This window comes from Crocuta crocuta, unplaced genomic scaffold (genome assembly GCF_008692635.1).
Source record: "Crocuta crocuta isolate KB4526 unplaced genomic scaffold, BGI_CrCroc_1.0 scaffold102, whole genome shotgun sequence".
Lineage (NCBI taxonomy): Eukaryota > Metazoa > Chordata > Mammalia > Carnivora > Hyaenidae > Crocuta > Crocuta crocuta.
In genome coordinates, this window is record NW_027530019.1 from 13,183,740 (window position 1) to 13,202,638 (window position 18,899).

The 18,899-nt window shown below is 47.7% G+C and overlaps 1 protein-coding gene across 1 annotated transcript; it reads left to right on the forward strand.

Annotated features, from left to right (window-relative positions):
* The first annotated feature begins 15,647 nt into the window (after window positions 1–15,647).
* Window positions 15,648–18,501, forward strand: SRP14 (signal recognition particle 14). The gene is made up of 5 exons (XM_077764696.1): window positions 15,648–15,740; window positions 15,881–15,953; window positions 16,412–16,524; window positions 17,620–17,652; window positions 18,110–18,501. The coding sequence occupies exons 1-5, from the start codon at window positions 15,717–15,719 to the stop codon at window positions 18,197–18,199; spliced, it is 333 nt and encodes a 110-aa protein (XP_077620822.1). The 5' UTR covers window positions 15,648–15,716; the 3' UTR covers window positions 18,200–18,501.
* The last annotated feature ends 398 nt before the right edge of the window (window positions 18,502–18,899 follow it).

Here is an 18,899-nt window from a genome sequence, read left to right on the forward strand (position 1 = left end):
ATTCCATTCCCAGACTGTGGCTTCCACAACATGCCGGGTAACATGTTTGGGAGCATGCGGTGGGTACACGATCACACAAAGCTCGAAGAACTTGTGATCCAGGGGCACAAGAGAAAAAAACCCCTGCCTCAGAGTCCTGGCACCCTGCAGAGCGAGGCCGATGTACCATCACTGATCTGGCCCAGCTTCAGAGGCCACTGAGAAACCTTGGGTATCATGTCCCTTTTCACATCGAGCTTCCTATGTCATGGGACCCTGCCTGGGGGGAGGGGAAAGGGACCCTCATCCTCCAAGCATGGCACACAACACCCCCAGCCTCTGGGTCTGCCTCAGGGAGCATTGGGCCTGGCCTCAGGGGAGGGGCCGGTAGCTGAGCTGGCCTGCTCTCTCTCAGCCCCGGGGTGGGGGTGGGGGGTCCCAGTGGTACCCATTAGTGTCGAGTAAAACCATGGATTGGACACTGCTCTAGGGTTGTCAAAGGGGCTGGAAGCCATTCAAGGGGAAAGCTTTCACGTGGTTCCCAGAAGGGTTCCTTGCAGCTACCTACGCCTGCCTCCAGAGGTTCGTGTGGTGCTTCAGGGTGCCTCTCTGGCTGCCCGCTTGCCCCGGTCTTCCATCCTGCCAGCCCCCCGGCTGCTGACGGACGGAGTGCCCAGCAGTCTTCCGCCAAGAAGCCCAGAAGGTGCAGGATCCTGTGGGAAAGTCCAGCCTGTTTTAAGGCCCCTTCCCCCTTCTTCCTGGTATAGCTCATCCCTCTACCCCCTTAATCTTTCCTAAATCTGAGAAAGGTGACATTTTCTAGGAGGAAGTGAACTCATTCTGCACACAGGTCTGAGCACCTGCTACTGGTAAGATGTGCTAAGGCTTGGGATGTAGAGATGTATCCTTGTCCTGGAATAGACATTCATACTCTGTCATACTCTATTTGGAGAGATAGACATTCACACTGTCTTCACAGAGACAGGGCTCTTCAAGGGAAGGCACCCAGTTCTTCAGGGACGAGGGGTGAGCGATGATAATGAATGTCTACAGGGAGCTCACAAATGTTATACAGGACACATAGCACTGGTTGAAGCAGAAAGGGGTAAGGCAAGGTGCTTAGGATCAGACTGGGGAAATTATAATTATGTCATGACATAGGGCAATAGGGGACTGAATGACCCAGAAGGCATTTGGGATTCAGAGCATTGGGGAATCAGGGAAGGCTTCAAGAAGGAGGTGGTATTTGTTTTTGTTTTTAATTTTTTTTTTAATTTTTTTATAGTTTATTTATTTTGAAACAGAGAGAAACAGAGCATGAGTGGGGGAGGGGCAGAAAGAGAGGGAGACACAGAATCTGAAACAGGCCCCAGGCTCTGAGCTGCCAGCACAGAACTCGACACGGGGCTGGAACCCACGAACCACCAGATCATGACCTGAGCTTAACCGACTGAGCCACCCAGGTGCCCCAAGACGGAGGTGGTATTTGAACTGGGGGGGAAGACAATAGGCTGAGTTGAGGGAAGGCAGACCTATGTCACACAGTCCTTGGTACCAGTGCAGAGACTGGAGGATGCCTTTTCTTTCTGGATGAAACACATTCGGGTAAACTAAGCTTATTAATTAAATAAGGTGAAAGATTGTCAGGATACTGAAGTCAGGGAGATGTCTCTCCTCCTTTTCCTCTGCCTCCACTTCCTTAGGAGGGAAGTGGGCCATTACTCCTCTCGTACCCATCAGTTTCTGACCTTATAAAAGGTCTGCCCCTTCCTACCCTTCCATCCTTAGCTCCACCTTATTTGCCCCACAGGAAAAGTCCATTATGACCTTGGTATAATAAAAAATATATTTTTGATCTTTGTCCCCCTTTCCTGGCACAGAGCTTCAAAACCCTTTTTACTTCCTGAGTAATAGGAGTGTCTTTTCTTTTTCTTAAGGAGCCCTTTCCACCATCCCTGTTTGTGCTAATAAGATGACTTAGGGTGGGCTCTTGGATAGTTTTCAGGGAGGGGCTCGGCTTGCCGGAATTGACAGCGGGAAGACCAAAGAGGTGTGACTAGAAGGCTGGAGATTTCACCCCCACACCCCCACTCCACTCCCGACCTCAGGCGAGAGGAAGGGCCTAGAGATGGAATTCACTCATGTGGTTAATGATTAAATTCGTCAAGCCTATGGAATGAAACCCCATATAAAAACTCTGGACACTGAGTAGCACCTGAGTGGCTCAGTCGGTTAAGCATCCAATACTTGATTGATTTCGACTCAGGTCATGATCTCACAGTTGGTATGATCGAACCTGGAGTAGGACCGTGTGCTGATAGTGCAGAGCCTGCTTGGGATCCTCTCTCTTCTCTCTCTGCCCCCTACGTTGCTTGCTTATTCTCTTTCTCTCAAAATAAATAAATAAACTTGAAAAAAACAAAAAACCTCTGGACACTGAAACTCAGAGAGCTTCCTGACTGCTAAACACATTGATGTGCTGGTAGGGTGACACACCTGATTCCATGGAGGACTGCACCCCCACCCCCACCCCTTAGACCTTCCCTATATGTCTCTTTCCTTTGGCTGGCACTTTCCAGTTGTATTTTACAACAAAACTCTAATTATAAGCATAGCACTGTTAGTTCTGTGAGTCATTCTAGCAAATTAAGTGGGGGTAGGGGAACTCTGAACTTTTAGCTAAGTCCTACAAAAGTGTGGGTAGCCTGGGATCCCCATTTACATCTGGCATCTTTGGTAAGAGCAGTCTTTGTGGACTGTGCCCTTTTTTTTAACTGCTTTTTTTGTTTTTTAATGTTTATTCACTTTTGAGAGAGAGAGAGTGAGGGAGGGAGGGTCAGAGAGAGATGGAGACACAGAATCTGAAGCAGGCTCCAGGCTCTGAGATGTCAGCACAGAGCCCAGTGTGGGGCTCAAACTCACAAACTGTGACATCATGACCTGAGCCGAATTCGGATGCTCAACCGATCGAGCCACCCAGGCTCCCCAACTCTGCTCTTTAACTTGTGGGATCTGACGCTAACTCTGGGTGGTTAGCGTCACAACTGACAGACACTGAATTGAATTGTGGGACCCCCCCCCAGTTGATGTCAGAGATGTGTCAGAACTAAAGGGGGCTTCTTATAACCTTCCCTATAAATCACGTGCATTCCCAACCCCTCCTCTCGCCTGAAATGTCGCTCTCAGGTCTGGCTGTAATAGCCCAGGACTCTTTGTTTTCCCAAAGGCTTTCTTCCTTGGGAGTCCACCTCCTTCACACCTTGGTACTGGAGGAGCTGCCCAGAGGCCACCCTTGTAGCCGAAGTCTTCCCTTCCTGAAAGACAGCAAATATTTTGAGGTGGTGCTCGGTGAATGCCTCGGGCAAAGGAGGGACTCAGTAAACGCTGCTTGGTGAATAGGTGAGGGCTGTACTGCAGTGAGGAAGGCTGCTGGCCTGGCCGGTAGTTCTAGAAGACTGAAGCCTCTGCTGCAGACCTGGTTACCTCGCTTCTTCCTCTGTTGCTATGAGAAGCAGTATTTGGGGATAGGCAGGAGCCTGGCCGCGGGAGGCTCTGCTCTGGAGCCCCGGGCACCATTGGCCTTGATGGTGAACGCAGTTTTCAGTATCTTCTTTTCTGTGATCACCAGTGCACACCCAGATGAACAAACACACCCCCTCTTGTTGTGCATGTGGGCACACATGCGCCTGTGTGGACGCACACGTGGATGCGCGCACACACAGGTGGGAGCATGCCAAGCCCATGTCTACAGTGCTCTGGGCCACGGTGGAGAAGCATAACACATCATCTTGGTTTGGCCTTCCTCCTCTCTCCCTTTGCTTTTTGCCAACATCGTTCTTGGCAGCGTGCGTCCCTGTAGACTAAAGGCCAGTAGAGAGTGGCGTGTCCCCTTCTCCCAACCCATCGCCCCTTCCCTTCCACTGCACACACTCTACCCTGTGCTGAAGCTGCCTTCTTCAAGGGCCTAGGGTTGTGGTTCCTTTTGAAACAGCCCCAGGCAGAGTCTCTTGCACCTAAGCCACATAGGTGATCTGACGGGAGACCAGAGAGCAGTGCTACCCGCCTCTCCCCAACCCCCCACTGGGAGCCAGCGGGGAGCAGACTCGTGGGAGCTCAAGTGGGCTCTTCTCAGGGGCTGCTGTGGCCTGGGAGGTACATTGTGGAGGGTCAGAAAGCAAACCAGACACATTTCGGAGGCCCAAGGCCTCTGCCACGTCACTGTCCACAGGGAACTGGTCTGAGCCAGTGGGCCTAGATCTGGCTTCAGAAAAAGCATGACTTCTGTGATATTTGGACCTCCCCTTCTCTTCCTCTTCAACTCTTCACCTCCTCGTAAAGCCTCGAGCAGCATACCCTGGGGCGGAGAAAGGTAGGTTCTTGTCAACTACACCATCATGAGAATTTAAATGCTCCCTGGCAAGATTTAGCTGGAACTGTGGCATGAAAGGATTGGTCCCCAGTTGAAGGAATCTTAAGGAGCAACTTATGTGGGGAAAAGCAAAGAAAAGCTGGGATCTTTACTTTCTGGTATCTTCACACCCCATCCTCTGCTCTCAAGCTGCCCCTCCTCCCAGCTCCTTCCTTCCAGATTGGATGTGAGGGGCTCTGGCGCAGGGAGACCCCAAATTTTCTGGAAAGATTCTAGCTCTTCACCAAGCGTTGGGGAATCTTCTATCAAATTAGCTCTTCTTGAGGTATTCTCAGCCCAGCAGACCCACATCTCTTTATCATGTGGATCTGGGGAACCCAAACCATCCTATCTCAGGTCCTAAATTGAATCCGATTCCATTTTATGTAGGCCTCAACTGGATTCCCCTCCTAGTGTCTCTCTCAGCACCCCCAGCCCCAGTCACTACAGGAAGCCCACAGCCGTCTCGGGGTACCAGATTCTCATCGTTTAAAACTGAAAGGACCTCAGAGCTCACCAATTCCAACTCCACACGTTACAGGGAGGAGACTGAAGTCCAGCCAGGGGCCCTGATGTGTCCATGGTCACACAGCTACTAAGCGGCAGAATTAAGATTTGAACTAAGAGTTTTGACTCTTAGCCAGTGTTCTTTCTGCAGACACTCAGTTCAGCGTTGGGGACCTAGAGTTTAGGTCCTGATTATTATTATTATCTTTTTTTTTTTTTAGATCCAAATTTTAGAGACATCTCTGGAAGTTCCAGGATGAGGGCCTTATTAAGAGTCAGTCCCGTTTCCCCACAAAGGTCTTGTTCTGGGTTTTGTTGCCTCAGTGAACTGCAGCGGGGCTCCAGGGGCAGGAGGCAGGGTGAGGGGGGCCGCTGAGCCGTGTCATGGCTCTGTGGAGCTCCCAGCCAGGGCTGATGGGGGCCTGTCCAAACCGACCTGGGGAGCAGGTGTGGGCCCTCTGTCCCTAGAGCGTCTCAAAGAACAGTTTGTTCTGCAGGGGCTGAACCGGGGTGGAAGGAGAGTGACAGACACCGGCACAGCCCTGGAGCCTGCCGCAGCTGCTTCCTGTTGTCAAAGGGCTTCTCCACGGAGGGGCTGAGCCCCCGGGCACCCTCACGCCCTGGCCAAACTCTCCGCGCAGTCACCTGCCTCTGTAGGCCAGTCGCGTCCCACGGACACAGAGAAGGACTGTGTTCAAGGAGTGAGAGCGCAGAGGAAGGAAGCAGCTCATGGCCAGGCACATTTCCAGTCTCGTTACTGTGCAGACAGGGGCCTGCCCCTTGAATGTCCATGTGCATTCCTGCCTTGTCTCCCCCAGCCTGTCTTGGAGACCTCTCCCACCATCTCCGCACAGCCGTTTTCCCCCAACCTGCCGGCCCCCTTGGCCTTGTCCGTAGGGACTACCCCACCAGTCTTCCCACCAGCCGTACTGGACCGTCCAGCATGGGAATGTGGCCCCCAGTCTCACACTACTTTGTTTTGTGGTTTGACATTTTACCTGAGTTTGTTTTGTCTCCTCTAGCAGACTTCGGGTCCCTAACCACTGCCTCCTTCTTTAAACAAGATCCCTTATGGAGCTGAGCTCAGAGCTGACCCTGCTGTAAGGGCACAATGAATCTCCTTTGAAGATCCCAGCGTCTCTGTCTTGATTCCTGCCTGAATCGCAGTCACCCCGGACTAGGGCCTGTTGGGAGGAGAAGGAGGACGACTTGGGTTCCCTTCTCTGGAATTTTCTGTCCGGTGGTCATGATGCCTCATTACAGGAAGCCGACCTAGTCCTCGTCCTTCTCTCAGCTCGCTCCCACGTTCCCCTCTGACTAACAGGAGAGTGTTATGAGCTGGTCTGACTGGAGCACCTCCTGCCCTACAGAGAGTTTCCCCGGCGTGACTGCTTGCTGGTGCCTGGGAGAAGAAAGAAGGGTGGGCCGCTGCCAGACGGCCCCCATGCCCTGCTCCAAGGCACTGCTCCCAGAACTGTACCACTGGGAGCTCTCCAGTCTCCCTTCCTTACACCAAATCTCATGAAGGGCCTGGCTTGTTCTCCCCAGGGGGTCTAAGAGGGGCTGGGGTAGGGGTGGAGTGAGCAGTCATCCGGGACTCTCAGCCCAGCGTTCTTCCCCCCATTATGAAATGGCCTTGGATGAGGGCCAAGCAGGAAGCCGCCTCCTATAGCCTCTAATCCGAGACCGGGCCCCGGGGGTGTGAGGATGGGCCCCAGGCTCTTCCCTCCCCAAGGGAGGACCTAGACTGACACGGAGCCCACCTGCCGGGAGACAACCTGAGCGGCCCTTGGCTAATCACATGAGGGGCCCATGCCTTCCCTCCTGTCCTCTGTTCCAACACCGCGGGGGCGTCACAGGGGTATAAAGGGAAGTGCAAAACGCGCGGGCCTGGGACTCAGGGCTTCCAGCCTCTTCTCTCCCGTTACCAAACTTTGTGACCATGGGCAAGCCACATTCCCTCTCTGGGCCTCAGTCAGTTTTCTTTCTTGTGAATAACTGGATGGTAATGGGTTGGACTAGAAAGATCTTGGAACCTCTTGCAGTTTGATATGGTGACTCACTAAAGTCAGTGATTCATTGATGTTATTACCAGGACTTGGCTCGGATCTGACAGGGAGTCTGTTCATTGTGTCTGTCTAGGTTTCCCTATATAAATCTGCATCTGTTGGTCTGTCGGAGCGGTGGAGTGGGCTTCCCTGGACAATCGAGGATGGATGATGACAGAGGCCAAGAGATGAACAGCATCTGTTACTTTAGGGAATTAAGACACCTGGGTAATTTGTGCAGAAACTCTTGCTATATAATTATCTGTCCTTGACTTCCAGGCAGGAAATTAAAAATGTTGGGACCCGTAATCATTGTGAATAAAGGGGCTCCTCCTCCCACTCACTAGACCCATGGAGGAGGAGGAAGCCTGGCTGGGACTGGCTGGGACTGATTGAGCAATAACCGTGCCTGCTTCTCTTGGTCCTGGTTTCCCCTGTACGGTATGGGGAGTGGCGGCCCCTCCTTCCTTAGGTTCCGAAAGGAAGGAAATTATTGATGAGAAGGGGGGAGCCTGTTAAAGGTCGCTGTTTCGTGAGTGCCATCACCCAGTTCTATACAAAGCAGACCTTCCAGGCACGTGGACCAGGGGCATAGTCCAGGGGATACTGGGAATTCTTCTACCTGTCTCCGAAGTCCCAGCACCTGAAATCCCACCATTAGAGTCTTGGTTTAATGTTGCCCAAGTTTCTCCCAAAAATGGAGTGTGACATATGTAATCATTTGTCATGAACCTGTTAGCGTGATTTAGCTACCAGATGGGTTGCTTCTGTGCAGATAGCTGAGGTCAGTGAGAGACTGGGGTTTTGGTGGGGGTGGAGGGGAGGGTATTTTGGAGGACTGAAAATTTGTACTCAGGACACTGCCTGAGTAGGAGGGGGAAATAATGACAAAACCCAGCCTTCCTACCAGGCTTTCTCACTTATGGAGTGCTTTTATTTACATTGTCTCATTTAACTCCACCATAGCAGTGTGAGGAAGAGATTCCCATTTTACTGTGGAGGAAATTGAGGCCCTAGGGATCAAAGAAGTGACTTTTCTTTAGAGAGAGCCAGAAAATGCTGAGTTGGGCCTCGAATCCAAGGATCAAGGACCAGAAGGGAGGATTTTGCCGGTGCCTGTGGTGGTGGGGACCCAAACCAACAAGAAGGGAGGGGATGGTGAGAGGTGGAGAGTAGAGTCCCAGGTTTTTCTACTCTGCCCAGAATCGGCCTCATTTCCAACTTCTCTCTCTTCTCACCATCTCCTGCCCCCTTCCCAGCACCTCTTGGGACATCTGAAAGGCCTTACCTCCACCTGGCTGCCTTCAGGCTGTGCTCCTTTGCCTCTTCTCCTGCACAGAGACTGAGCATCAAGGTGGGTGTCTCTGAAGGTAAAGGGCCCAGATTCAGATCTCCGTTCTACCTCTTCCTAGTGTGTGACCAAGGCATGCCATTTTGCTTCAGCAATAAAATGAGTATATAAAACAATTCTCACCTCACAGGATTATTATGAGGGCTCAAGAGAGAATCTGGGTAATGCACCTAGAAGTGAACCTGGCACTTAGTAAATTCTCAATAAATATAAGTGAGCTATTATCTGAGAAAAAAGTAATCCTTCCTCTAATGCAGAACTTGGTCTGCTTCCTGTGCCCCCAGCACCTAGAGTAGTGCCTGGCATGAGTGGGTGCTAATTCAGTCCTTGCTCAATGACTGATGGATGTTCGTGTCCATGCCACAGACACCTCTAGCCTCAGCAGAAGTGACTTTGAGAACTTTGGATATTCTTCTGGCCTGAGGTGATGGGACCAGGACTGGGAAGTCAGGACTGCCTGCAGCTGCGCTTGTCTGGCAAGGTCAGGGCGTCCCCTGCTGGCCCCGAATTGCCGCTGCACGCAGGGCCCAGTGGGGCTCTCTCGCCCCTGAGATGCCGCCTGGAGGGCGGGCATGGTGGCAGTGCCTACTTCTCTTACCTCTCCACGGGTAAGGGGAAGTCCAGTGCTAACCACTGACACTCTGGAAACTTCCCTGGGGCCCTTAGGAGAGAAGCAGCAGTTCTCATAATTTTGGAAGTAGAAGTGACCATAGCAATCAAGTCTAAGTCCTTAACCTAATGGTGAAAAATTTTTTAAAAATATATCTTTTTGGTGCTTACCGAGTCAGTCTCTTGCAAGGATTATCTCACGGAAACCTGAAAACAATCTTTTGGGGGTAGGTACAATGCAGAGGAAACTGAAGATAAGTAACTGGGTCAAAGTCCCACACAAAGTAAGGGACCAGTTGCTGACCCAGGTCCCCTGACTCCCAGTAGAGTGCTCTCATGCTCTCTCTTCAGGACACTAAATCCAGGACCTCCCTGGAGTAGCACAGGAAGAGCAGAAGTCCCTGGAGTCCAAAGTCTCTCAAGAAGATACACAGTGAACAGTTGCTGATGGACTGACTGAAGGAAAGAAGAAAGGAATGGTAGCTCCAAGTGTCTGGTTGGATTCCATCCAGGGCGTGTGGTTGCCATGGCTATAGGGAGGCTATTTGTCACACTGGGCTCTACACAGAGTCCCAGGACACACCCTCATCCCCCTCTGGCTACCCCTGTGGCCATGTGTAGGATGCTTCCACCAGAGCTAACCACCTCCGACAGACTCTGGGGGGCTCCAGGCCTTAGGACCACAGTCCTGTCACCCTGAACCCAAACCCACCCAATTCCATTCTCTGCTGCATCTTCATGACTCCCTCTCTCCTTCCCTCAGGCTGAACTGACCTTAAAGGCAGCGCGCTGTGCCTACGCGAGGCAGTTCAGAACTTGTGGCCCTTCCTCAGAGTGACATTGGAAAACAGTCAAACTAACACAACATCTGGCAAGGTGGGCATGGAGTCATGCGTGTTGTGTTGTGATCTACTTCTGTGGAATCAACCCACCTTGACAAATAGGAAGAGAGAACAGCCCCAATTCCCATCTTAGCGACTGGGGCGTAATAATGCATACCTTAGCTCATTTACTCCTCCCCATGGCACAGTGAGTTAGGCACCTGAATTATATCCCTATTTTGCTGGTGAGGAGATTGAGGCACAGAAGAATTTAAGTAAATTTGGAATAAGGCGAAAAAAATAAAATGCGGTATTTCTAATGGAAAACTATGTACTGTTTAGAGGCACACCCTTCGTGTGGTTTGATGATAGCCTTCCATTGTCTCTCAGCTAGTTCACGGCTCTGTAGGCTATAGAGAACTGATGGCAAAGATTCTTATCTATGGATATGTAAATGAATTCTGTTCCACCGTCCTCTCTTGTGGAAAATTCAAATTTTCTTCCTTTACAAATTCATTTCAATATTTCTGTTCTCTAAATCTGTCTGTTCTTTGGATTCTCCTTTGAATGGGTTGCAATATCTATCTGGTTCTCTCAGTAATAAGAAGATAAGTAGAGCCTGAATATGTGTGTGAGAGTCATCACTTCCCCTCCTTTTTTTTTTTTCAATTATCTTTGAGGCACCTGGGTGGCTCAGTTCTTAAGTGTCTGACACTAGCTCAGGTCATGATCTCGCGATACATGGGTTCGAGCCCCTCGTTGGGCTCTGTGCTGACCGCTTAGAGCCTGGAGCCTGCTTCAGATACTGTGTCCCTCTCTCTGCTCCTGCTCACAGAAATAAACATTGAAAATTTTTTTTAAAAACTACTTATAAAATTATCTTTTAACAGGGGTCATGTTATTTGCCTCATGTCATTTAGACAAGGAGAGGTAGAGCTGGGATTCAAACTCAGGCCGCCAGCATGTAGCATCTGTGGTTATCACCGTCACTCTATATTCTATGCAAAGCTTCATTGCATTAAGTAACTACACCTGTAAATTAGTCAACTTTAACCTAATTAAGGCCCTTGACCGTAAGTCAAACTCTAGCCCTTTAAAATCTAATAAATAAAACTGTAGTCTGTCTGAGGAAAGGACACGTGTGACCAGAGCATTTTGGAGGGATGATCTTAGGTGGCACCAGCAGGGACACCCACTCTTCCTCACCCTTGGGCCCTTATGCTGTGGAGGAACATGGGGGATTTTTCCCTCCCAGGTTTTTTTGTAGCAGCTAAGGCTGGTCAAGTAGATACCCGTGTTCTGTGCTAGGGAGCTCTGTGATGCTCTTGGTGCTGCCGGGACCTTTGCTGAAGGCTCCAGAATGTGGGAGGGGATTTGGGAGCCATTTTTATTTCCCAAATCTCCTGGGGTGAGGGAGAAAGAACAGGAAGGTGTCCGGCCACGTGACTTGGGGATGGTGACCCAGCTTCCTGCCTCACATGTTCCTCTGCTCCAAGGGCCAAAAGCCACCAACTTAGTTGCACGGTAGGATTTTGGGTGCTTGAAAACATTAAAATTTAACCATGTCTTGTTGACACAGTCTCTTAACTTCATTGTTCACTGGGCTGACTTCATTCCTGACTGACCATAAACAGTTCCATTTGTTTCTCATTGAAGAATTTGTTTTCAGATATATATTTTTATAAAGCAATTCACATTATTGCTTTTATTAATTGTTTAAAATTTTTTAATCTGAAGTTTTTAAATTTAGCCACATTATTTTGTTTCATAGTACTTATTTTTGTGCTTCATTATTTAATGATACTGGTTTTCCACTTATGAATATGATATTACATACACTTGTTTATAAAATGAGTCAACTTAAAGAAAAATATTAGCCAATAATACAGGTGATATTAGGATAATGGCAGAAATCAAGATGTGGTGTCCAAATGATGGAAGGTGGCTGTAAAGACAGTAGCACTATGGTTTATTATCATTATTGAGCATTCCTTACCTCCAGCATCAATGCTATTGACATATTCTGCAGTGCTTTCCAATAGAATCTATGATAATAGAAATGTCCTATATCTACATTATCTAAGCCACATGTGACTATTGAATCCTTGAAATGTAGTAGTGAGATTAAATAAGTGAATGTTTTCTTTTATTTAATTTTAGTTAATTTAAATTTAAGTATCCATATTTACCCTACTACAGCAAGCCTAAGGCTCTTAAATTTAGCATTATAAAAAATATTTATAACATCTATGAGTAAGTATTATTATTGTCATTTTGCTGATGAAGAGATCTGGTAGCAGAGGCAGGATCTGAACCCAGATCCACTAGACTTCAGAACAGGTGCTCTTAGTCACTTCCCAACAGAAAAATAGAGCCCAAAGAATACCCTGTCAGTAGCTGAATTGTACTGGGCCAAGTGTGATGCTAAAATGGGAAGACTTGGGTATTTCCCTTTCTAGAGTGGTTTGTTCTGTCATGGGACAGACCTGAGAGTCATGCAGGACAGATGGCAGGACTGTCGACTCTCAAGTGGAACTGAGGTGTGACTGAGCCCACAGGAAGATGAGGCCCCAGATGAATAATGACCATCAGTGCTCCTTAAGAGCAGGGCCATTACCTTCACCTGGGTGCCCCCATTGCCAACCTCATGGCTCTAAAGAACATTGCTCAATGTTCAGTGAATGATAGAATTTCAGAGCACAGTGGTTATCATTTAGGCCAACCCATAGATCAACACAACACTGTAACTGGTTCCATGTAAATTGATGACACAAGTATCAAGTGGGCCCTCACATTCCCTGGCAATCTGACAACACATCTCAAATATGTTCAATCTCTGATGATTTCACACTTTGTTTCAAATGTCCAGTGCCCTTTGACCACTTATCACCCTGGGCTATTGATTCTGTGTGGCAGACCTATGCTGGCTTTTGGTTCTCCAGGATCTGAACCTATTTGTAACCCCCAGTATGTAGGCGTTGGTGAAAACCAAGTAAAATAAGAGGGTCAGAGAGTAATTCTCTCCCACCTGCCCCCAGGACTTGGCCTCAAGCTTAGACCTACGTTTGGCCAAACTGGAGATCCCAACTAGGACTCTGACTTCTGAACCAGTGATACCAAGACTCAGGGCTTTTTAGAGGCTATTCATAGTGGCGGTCATCACAGAGTGGTCCTGTGTGGGCAGCCCAGTCGGAGGGGTATTCACCAGACTATTCCCGTCTGTTCTAGTCTCATGGCATATGAAGATGACTCCCTAATTTTTATGTATAACATTTAACGCTCTGCTGAACTCTAAACATGTATATTCAGCTGCTTATTTGATAGTTCCACTTGGATATGTATGATGTCATGATTTATAGGAAATACGTATTTGGTCATTCATATGACCAGAATATACTTCTCAGATATATTTGGCCTTCATCCACAGTTCCTGAAAACACCTCAGAGTCATAAAGGTGAAATGTGTGTCTTATTATTAACATTTATCATATCCTTTAATAAACCAATAAATATGTGTTTCCTTGAGTTCCGTGAGCTGCTCTAGCAAATTTATCAAATCTAAGGTGGAGGTTGTTGGAATCTTTTGGGCTAGTGACTAGCATTTGAAGTGGGATGTCAGGGGACAGTCTTACAGGACTGAACCCTTAACCTGTGGATTCGGATACTATCTCTGGGTAAAGAGTGTCAGAATTGCTTGGTGTTGTGTGTGGGAAACCCTCACTGGCCCGGTGACACTGAAATCAGGTCTGGGAACCCTAAAAGAACATGTAATACATATCTCAGATATTACATGACCAACACAAAACTTTTAATCTTCTTAAAAACTCTTTACTTCCCAGGTCTTTCCTTTTTTTTTTTTTTTTAAATGTTTTATTTATTTCTAGGAGAGAGAGAGACAGCGTGAGCAGGGGAGGGTCAGAGAGAGAGGGAGTCACAGACTGAAACAGGCTCCAGGCTCTGAGCTGGCAGTCAGTACAGAGCCCGACGCGGGTCTTGAACCCACGAACCACAAGATCATGACCTAAGTGAAAGTCGGATGCTTAACCGACTAAGCCACCCAGGCACCCCTTCCCAGGTCTTTCCTATCTTAGTCAATGACACCACCATCCACCCAGTTGCTCCAAACAAAAACCTCTGAGTCGTTCCTGATTTCTTTTTCCTTGCGATGTTCACTTACAATTGAGCATGGATCCTGTTGACTCTACCTTCAAAGTATATCCTAATTTGATTGCAAATGTGCTAGTACCTTGACTTTTGCGGTAACCTCTGTGGTAGCCCCTCCCACTCAGCAAAGGTGTCTGTGTCCCAATACTGGGAACCTGTGAGTATGTCACCTTATACTTTAAAAGACTTTGCAGGTGTGATTAAATTAAGGATCTTGAGACGGAGAGATTATCTAGAAAGGCCCAACGGAATCACAAGGTCCCTATAAAAGAGAGGCAGTAGGATCAGAGTAAGTAATAGGAGACATATTGGAAGTAAGAGGTTGTAATGATGCAGGGAAGGGACCACAAGCCAAGGAATGAAGGTGGCTTCTGGTAGGACAATGAAACAGATTTTACCCTGAAGCTTCCAGATGAAACCCAACCTTGCAGACTCGTTGATTTTAGATTCCTGACCTCTGGACCTATTAAAGAGCAAATTCGGTTCTTTTCGGTGTTTAAGTTTGTGGTTATTTGTTACAGAAGCAATAGGAAACTAATACAAGTCTCTTGTCCTTCCACAGTGCATTCTCCACACTACAGATGGGGGGGTGGGATGGGAATCTTTTAAAATGTAAATTAAGTTGTCACTGTCCTCTTTAAAACTTCCTTAACAAGAAGCTTCTCTTTGGGTTTGGAACAAAATCCAAACTGACATGGCCATAGGCCCTATATGAACTGGTCACCTGCAATCTCTCCAACCTCTCCGTATTCCTTCACTCCTCCTTGTGGACACAGGGCAATTTGCTTCCCTGTTGGGGCGTCTGTTCTAGCCTTTCCCTGTGTCTGAAACACTGTGTCCCCAGATCTTTGAATGGCTGTTCCCTTTAGCTTTTGGCTCAAAGTTCTCGTCTAAGAGACTTCCCTGACCCCAACCTCACTCTCGTTTGTATCACCCTGGTGAGCTGTCTTCACAGCACTCATTATCTGAAGCTATTCTTACTTATTTCCAGCCTACTCTTTACCTCGAGTTCCAGGAAACCAGGAACTTCGTTTATCTTGCTGAATCCCCAACCCCTACAACAGTGTTTGGCACAGGCAGGAGGCCCTCAGTAACCCACCTCCCCCCCTTCCATGATTAAATGCTTGACTTCACAGAAGGCCTGTGGTTCAAGCTGGCTACTGGCAGCGCAAGGACTAGAACGCAGGTCTCCTGACTGAATTCAGAGGTAAAACCAGGACTGGGTTCCAATCCCTCAGGCTAGAGCTGAGGTCAGCCTTTATGGCCACCCAGGGGGGTCAAAGTAGAGGACGGCCTCTGGGAATTTATTGTAATGACGATAATGGAAACAACAATAACAAAAAATAGCTAATACTTATCGAGCACTTTCTGGGTGCCACGCACTATTTCTGGTAAATTCTAAGAAACTCATTTACCCTTCACAACCATACTGTGAACTGGATACCATTATTATAGGCTGAGGAAACTGAAGCACAGAACTGTCGTGTAATTTGCTCAACATACACTGAATATACAAAACTACATGTTTCCATCAAATCCCTCTTCCGGGCTCTCTCACTCCCACATCGTGACCGGACTGAGAATTTCCCGTCACTAAACCTCCCCCGCCCCGCTCCCGACGGCCCGAGGGCCGTGCTGCCGGTTCCTCCCCGGGGAAGGCGGCGGTGTCCTAGAGCGCAGGCGCGGGCGGAGGGAGAGGCGAGGACAGAGGCAGGGATTGGTGGAAGAGAGTTGAAACCTAATAGCGGAAGTCCCGCCCAGCCTGGGGGAAGCTTCCGGCTCCAATCACTTGGGCCTTATGCTGACGCAGGGGGGTTAGCGGCGCCGGAATGGTGCTGCTGGAGAGCGAACAGGTAAAGCCAGAGCTGGCTGGCCGAGGGACGGATGTAGTATGCGGCCTAGCTCGGGGCCCCTGTCTCCTACCGCGGGAGGGACTGGGACTTGACGGGGAGAGGATTTGGGACTGCTTAACGGGGCCTGGCTTGTGTTCCAGTTCCTGACGGAGCTGACCAGACTCTTCCAGAAGTGCCGGTTGTCGGGCAGCGTGTTCATCACCTTGAAGAAGTGTAAGCAGCTGTCACGCGGCACGGCCAGAAAGAAGCTGGGAGGCCGAACGATGCCCCGGTCCGGGGTGCAGGCTGTTCCCACTTTCGGGAGCTGAAGGCGGAGTCTGCCGCTCATCCCCTTCCTCCCCTTCCTTGTTTTTCCTGTTGTGTGTAACTTTCAGGGCTGAGGGGCGGGAGCATTAGGGATTGTGGTGCCTGCGACCCCCAGCACTTAGTCACCCAAGCTGGTTCTGGTTACAGTGTGCCCCGAGCAGAGAGGACTTTTTTTTTTTTTTTTTTGTTNATGTTCCCGTCGTGGAAGTAGCGAGGTTTGGCCAAGCCTTTGGTGATAGTGGATGATGTAGTTATCAGAACTAGAGCATTGGAGGTGAATTAGTTACTGTCTTCGTATGCCTTCCCTACTCAGTTTTGAGTTAACGTCTGTGGCTGTGTTCGTCAGCTTGTATTTTTCAATGCAGATGATGGTCGAACGAAACCCATTCCGAGGAAAGGTTCTGTGGAGGGCTTTGAGCCCTCCGACAACAAATGTCTCTTAAGAGCTACTGATGGGAAAAAGAAGATCAGCACTGTGGTGAGTTGGATTCCTGGTACTACAGTTTTGGAGTGAGAAGACTTGAACTTCACTGAGGATGGGGCATATCTGAGCCAGGGTTTTGCTTTTGTTTTAAATAGAGGCTTGTGTTTAGCTCCCCAGCTGTTTGGGGATCGGGGCCTTCTTTAATTACCTTAGTAGTAGGAAATTCAAGAGCAAAACGGCATTGGAAAGGTCAGACACTTGCTCTACTGAAGTTTTCGTGGAGATAAAATTAGCAGATCGGTCCTTACTCATAGTGGCATCATAAGGAGGAATTGGCATAAAATTTTGACGCCTAATTCCCTTACTGTGGCCTTCTTGAACAGTTTCTTGGTACCAGATGATTTTACTTTTAAGCTGATTATTCCCTTGTACTTGTGATTGACTTAGCAAATATGTAGCAACAAGGCTTGCTGGATTTGGAATGAATACTTCCTTGCTGGGGCAGAACCACTTTGCCCTTCACTTAAATCAGTATGGGATCCTCCTGAGAATGTAGACCTAATTGGTTTATAAGTTTCGCTTTGTCAGTTATCTTGAGAGGACTTTTATAGTAAGCAAACTTGTGGATTTAAAAAGTAAACTCAGGTATCACAAAATGCACAAACCTTAGGAATCTTCAGAAGTAGAATTTCTCTTGTAGCTTGCATTTTGTTTAAATTAATGCCTGGATTAATGGAAGTAGGTTTAAAATAAAATGGGGAGGCAGTAGTTTAAATGGATCTTGCACAAAAGTTTAAAACGAAGTTCTCTGACATCTCTGGAATTCAGGGAGAAAGTCAGTGCCATGCATGTAAGAAATGTCAGGGGGGAGAAGTATAGCTTCCTTAGGAGCCCCCTTCTATGTCTTTCTCATCTTGGTACAATTCTCAGGTGGAAAAAAGTGCAGAACTGCTTCGCTTCTTCCTCTGCAAAATAGAGTAGAAAAATAGCTCTTGGTTTATTACCCCTAAAATTGGATGGAGATTTTTTTTTTTAGAGATTATGATGTTACGTTGTTTTAATGAGGTGGTTGAGTTGTTGCCTGGGGTGAGAGAGAGGATTCCTATATGAGTAATAAGGGTAGACCTTTTTTTTTCTTCCCTTTTCCAGGTGAGCTCCAAAGAAGTGAACAAGTTTCAGATGGTGAGTTTCTGGTGTTTTCTATATGCCCTGTCTCAGGGCAAGGGCGAGCACAAATTGAACACTGGGTTAAGAATGATATTTCTCAGTTTTTACCAGTAGTTTGAGTACAACTGCCAGGCTCTGAATTTTACTTTCAACATTGGTATTGCCTTCTGTTTTAGTCTTTTAAGGTAGATTTTGCTTTCGGCTTCAGATATGTTCTCTACCGGTAATATAAACAAGAAATTGCCTGCAGTTTTCCCTTTTTGCTTAAAAAATGTCAGAAGGTGCTGTCATGTGAGAGTGTATTTTCCTCTTACACCGATTTCCATAGTATACAAGTGTCCCATGGTATTATGTGCTTTATCAAGTGGGCAGGCTTTTTGGTACTGACTACCCTTGATTCATTATGGAAATGAGGCAGCTGCTCCACCAGTTTGCAACCATTACCACTAAGTGCGTGCTGTGTGTTTTTTAGGCTTACTCAAACCTATTGAGAGCTAACATGGATGGGCTGAAGAAGAGGGACAAAAAGAGCAAGAGTAAGAAGAGCAAAGCAGCACAGTGAAGGGCACCAGGTTTCGTGCTGTCATCAACTAACTGCCGAACTACTATTTTTCTTTTGGATTTTACTTTTGGCAGCAGAGCTAGGTTCCTGGTTCCCCTCTAATAGCTTTTCCTGGGAGATTAGGGTCATTTTGGGTGGAAGAAGAGCTGCAGTGTTTACAGGGTAGTTGTAAAAAGCCAAGTTTCTTGGAGAATTGGCTAATTGGTCTGTGTTACGTGGTTGTATATCCCGGGATTATAAAGTCTCTGCAGCTATCTGTGTGAAGAACAATGGATCATTAAACTTCTGTTTATCCACACTGACCATATCTTCTTTCTTTTCCCATCCCTTGTTAATCGTCTGTGGCAATGATTACTAACCTGTGTTCTAGGTTATTGGAATTAAAACCTGACAGTTTTATAAAAAGTTGTGTTATCTCATGAGTAGCCTTCCCAACTGGCCGTATAACATAACATCGTGGTTCCTTCAGCAAATTTGAATGAGTTCTCATAGCCAAATGAGACTTTGCCTAACTGCCTTAAGGATAAACATATTACAGAATAGCAGGAATAATGATTCCAGGTTAAAAATGGTATTGGATTTCTTTAAGCCCTTTGGTTTGGACATTTTCTGGGGAGGGGAAAAAGGATATTTAATTTTTTCAAGAGAGTAAGTTACATGATAGGTATTGGACAACTTCTCTTTATAAGGTTTCTTAATA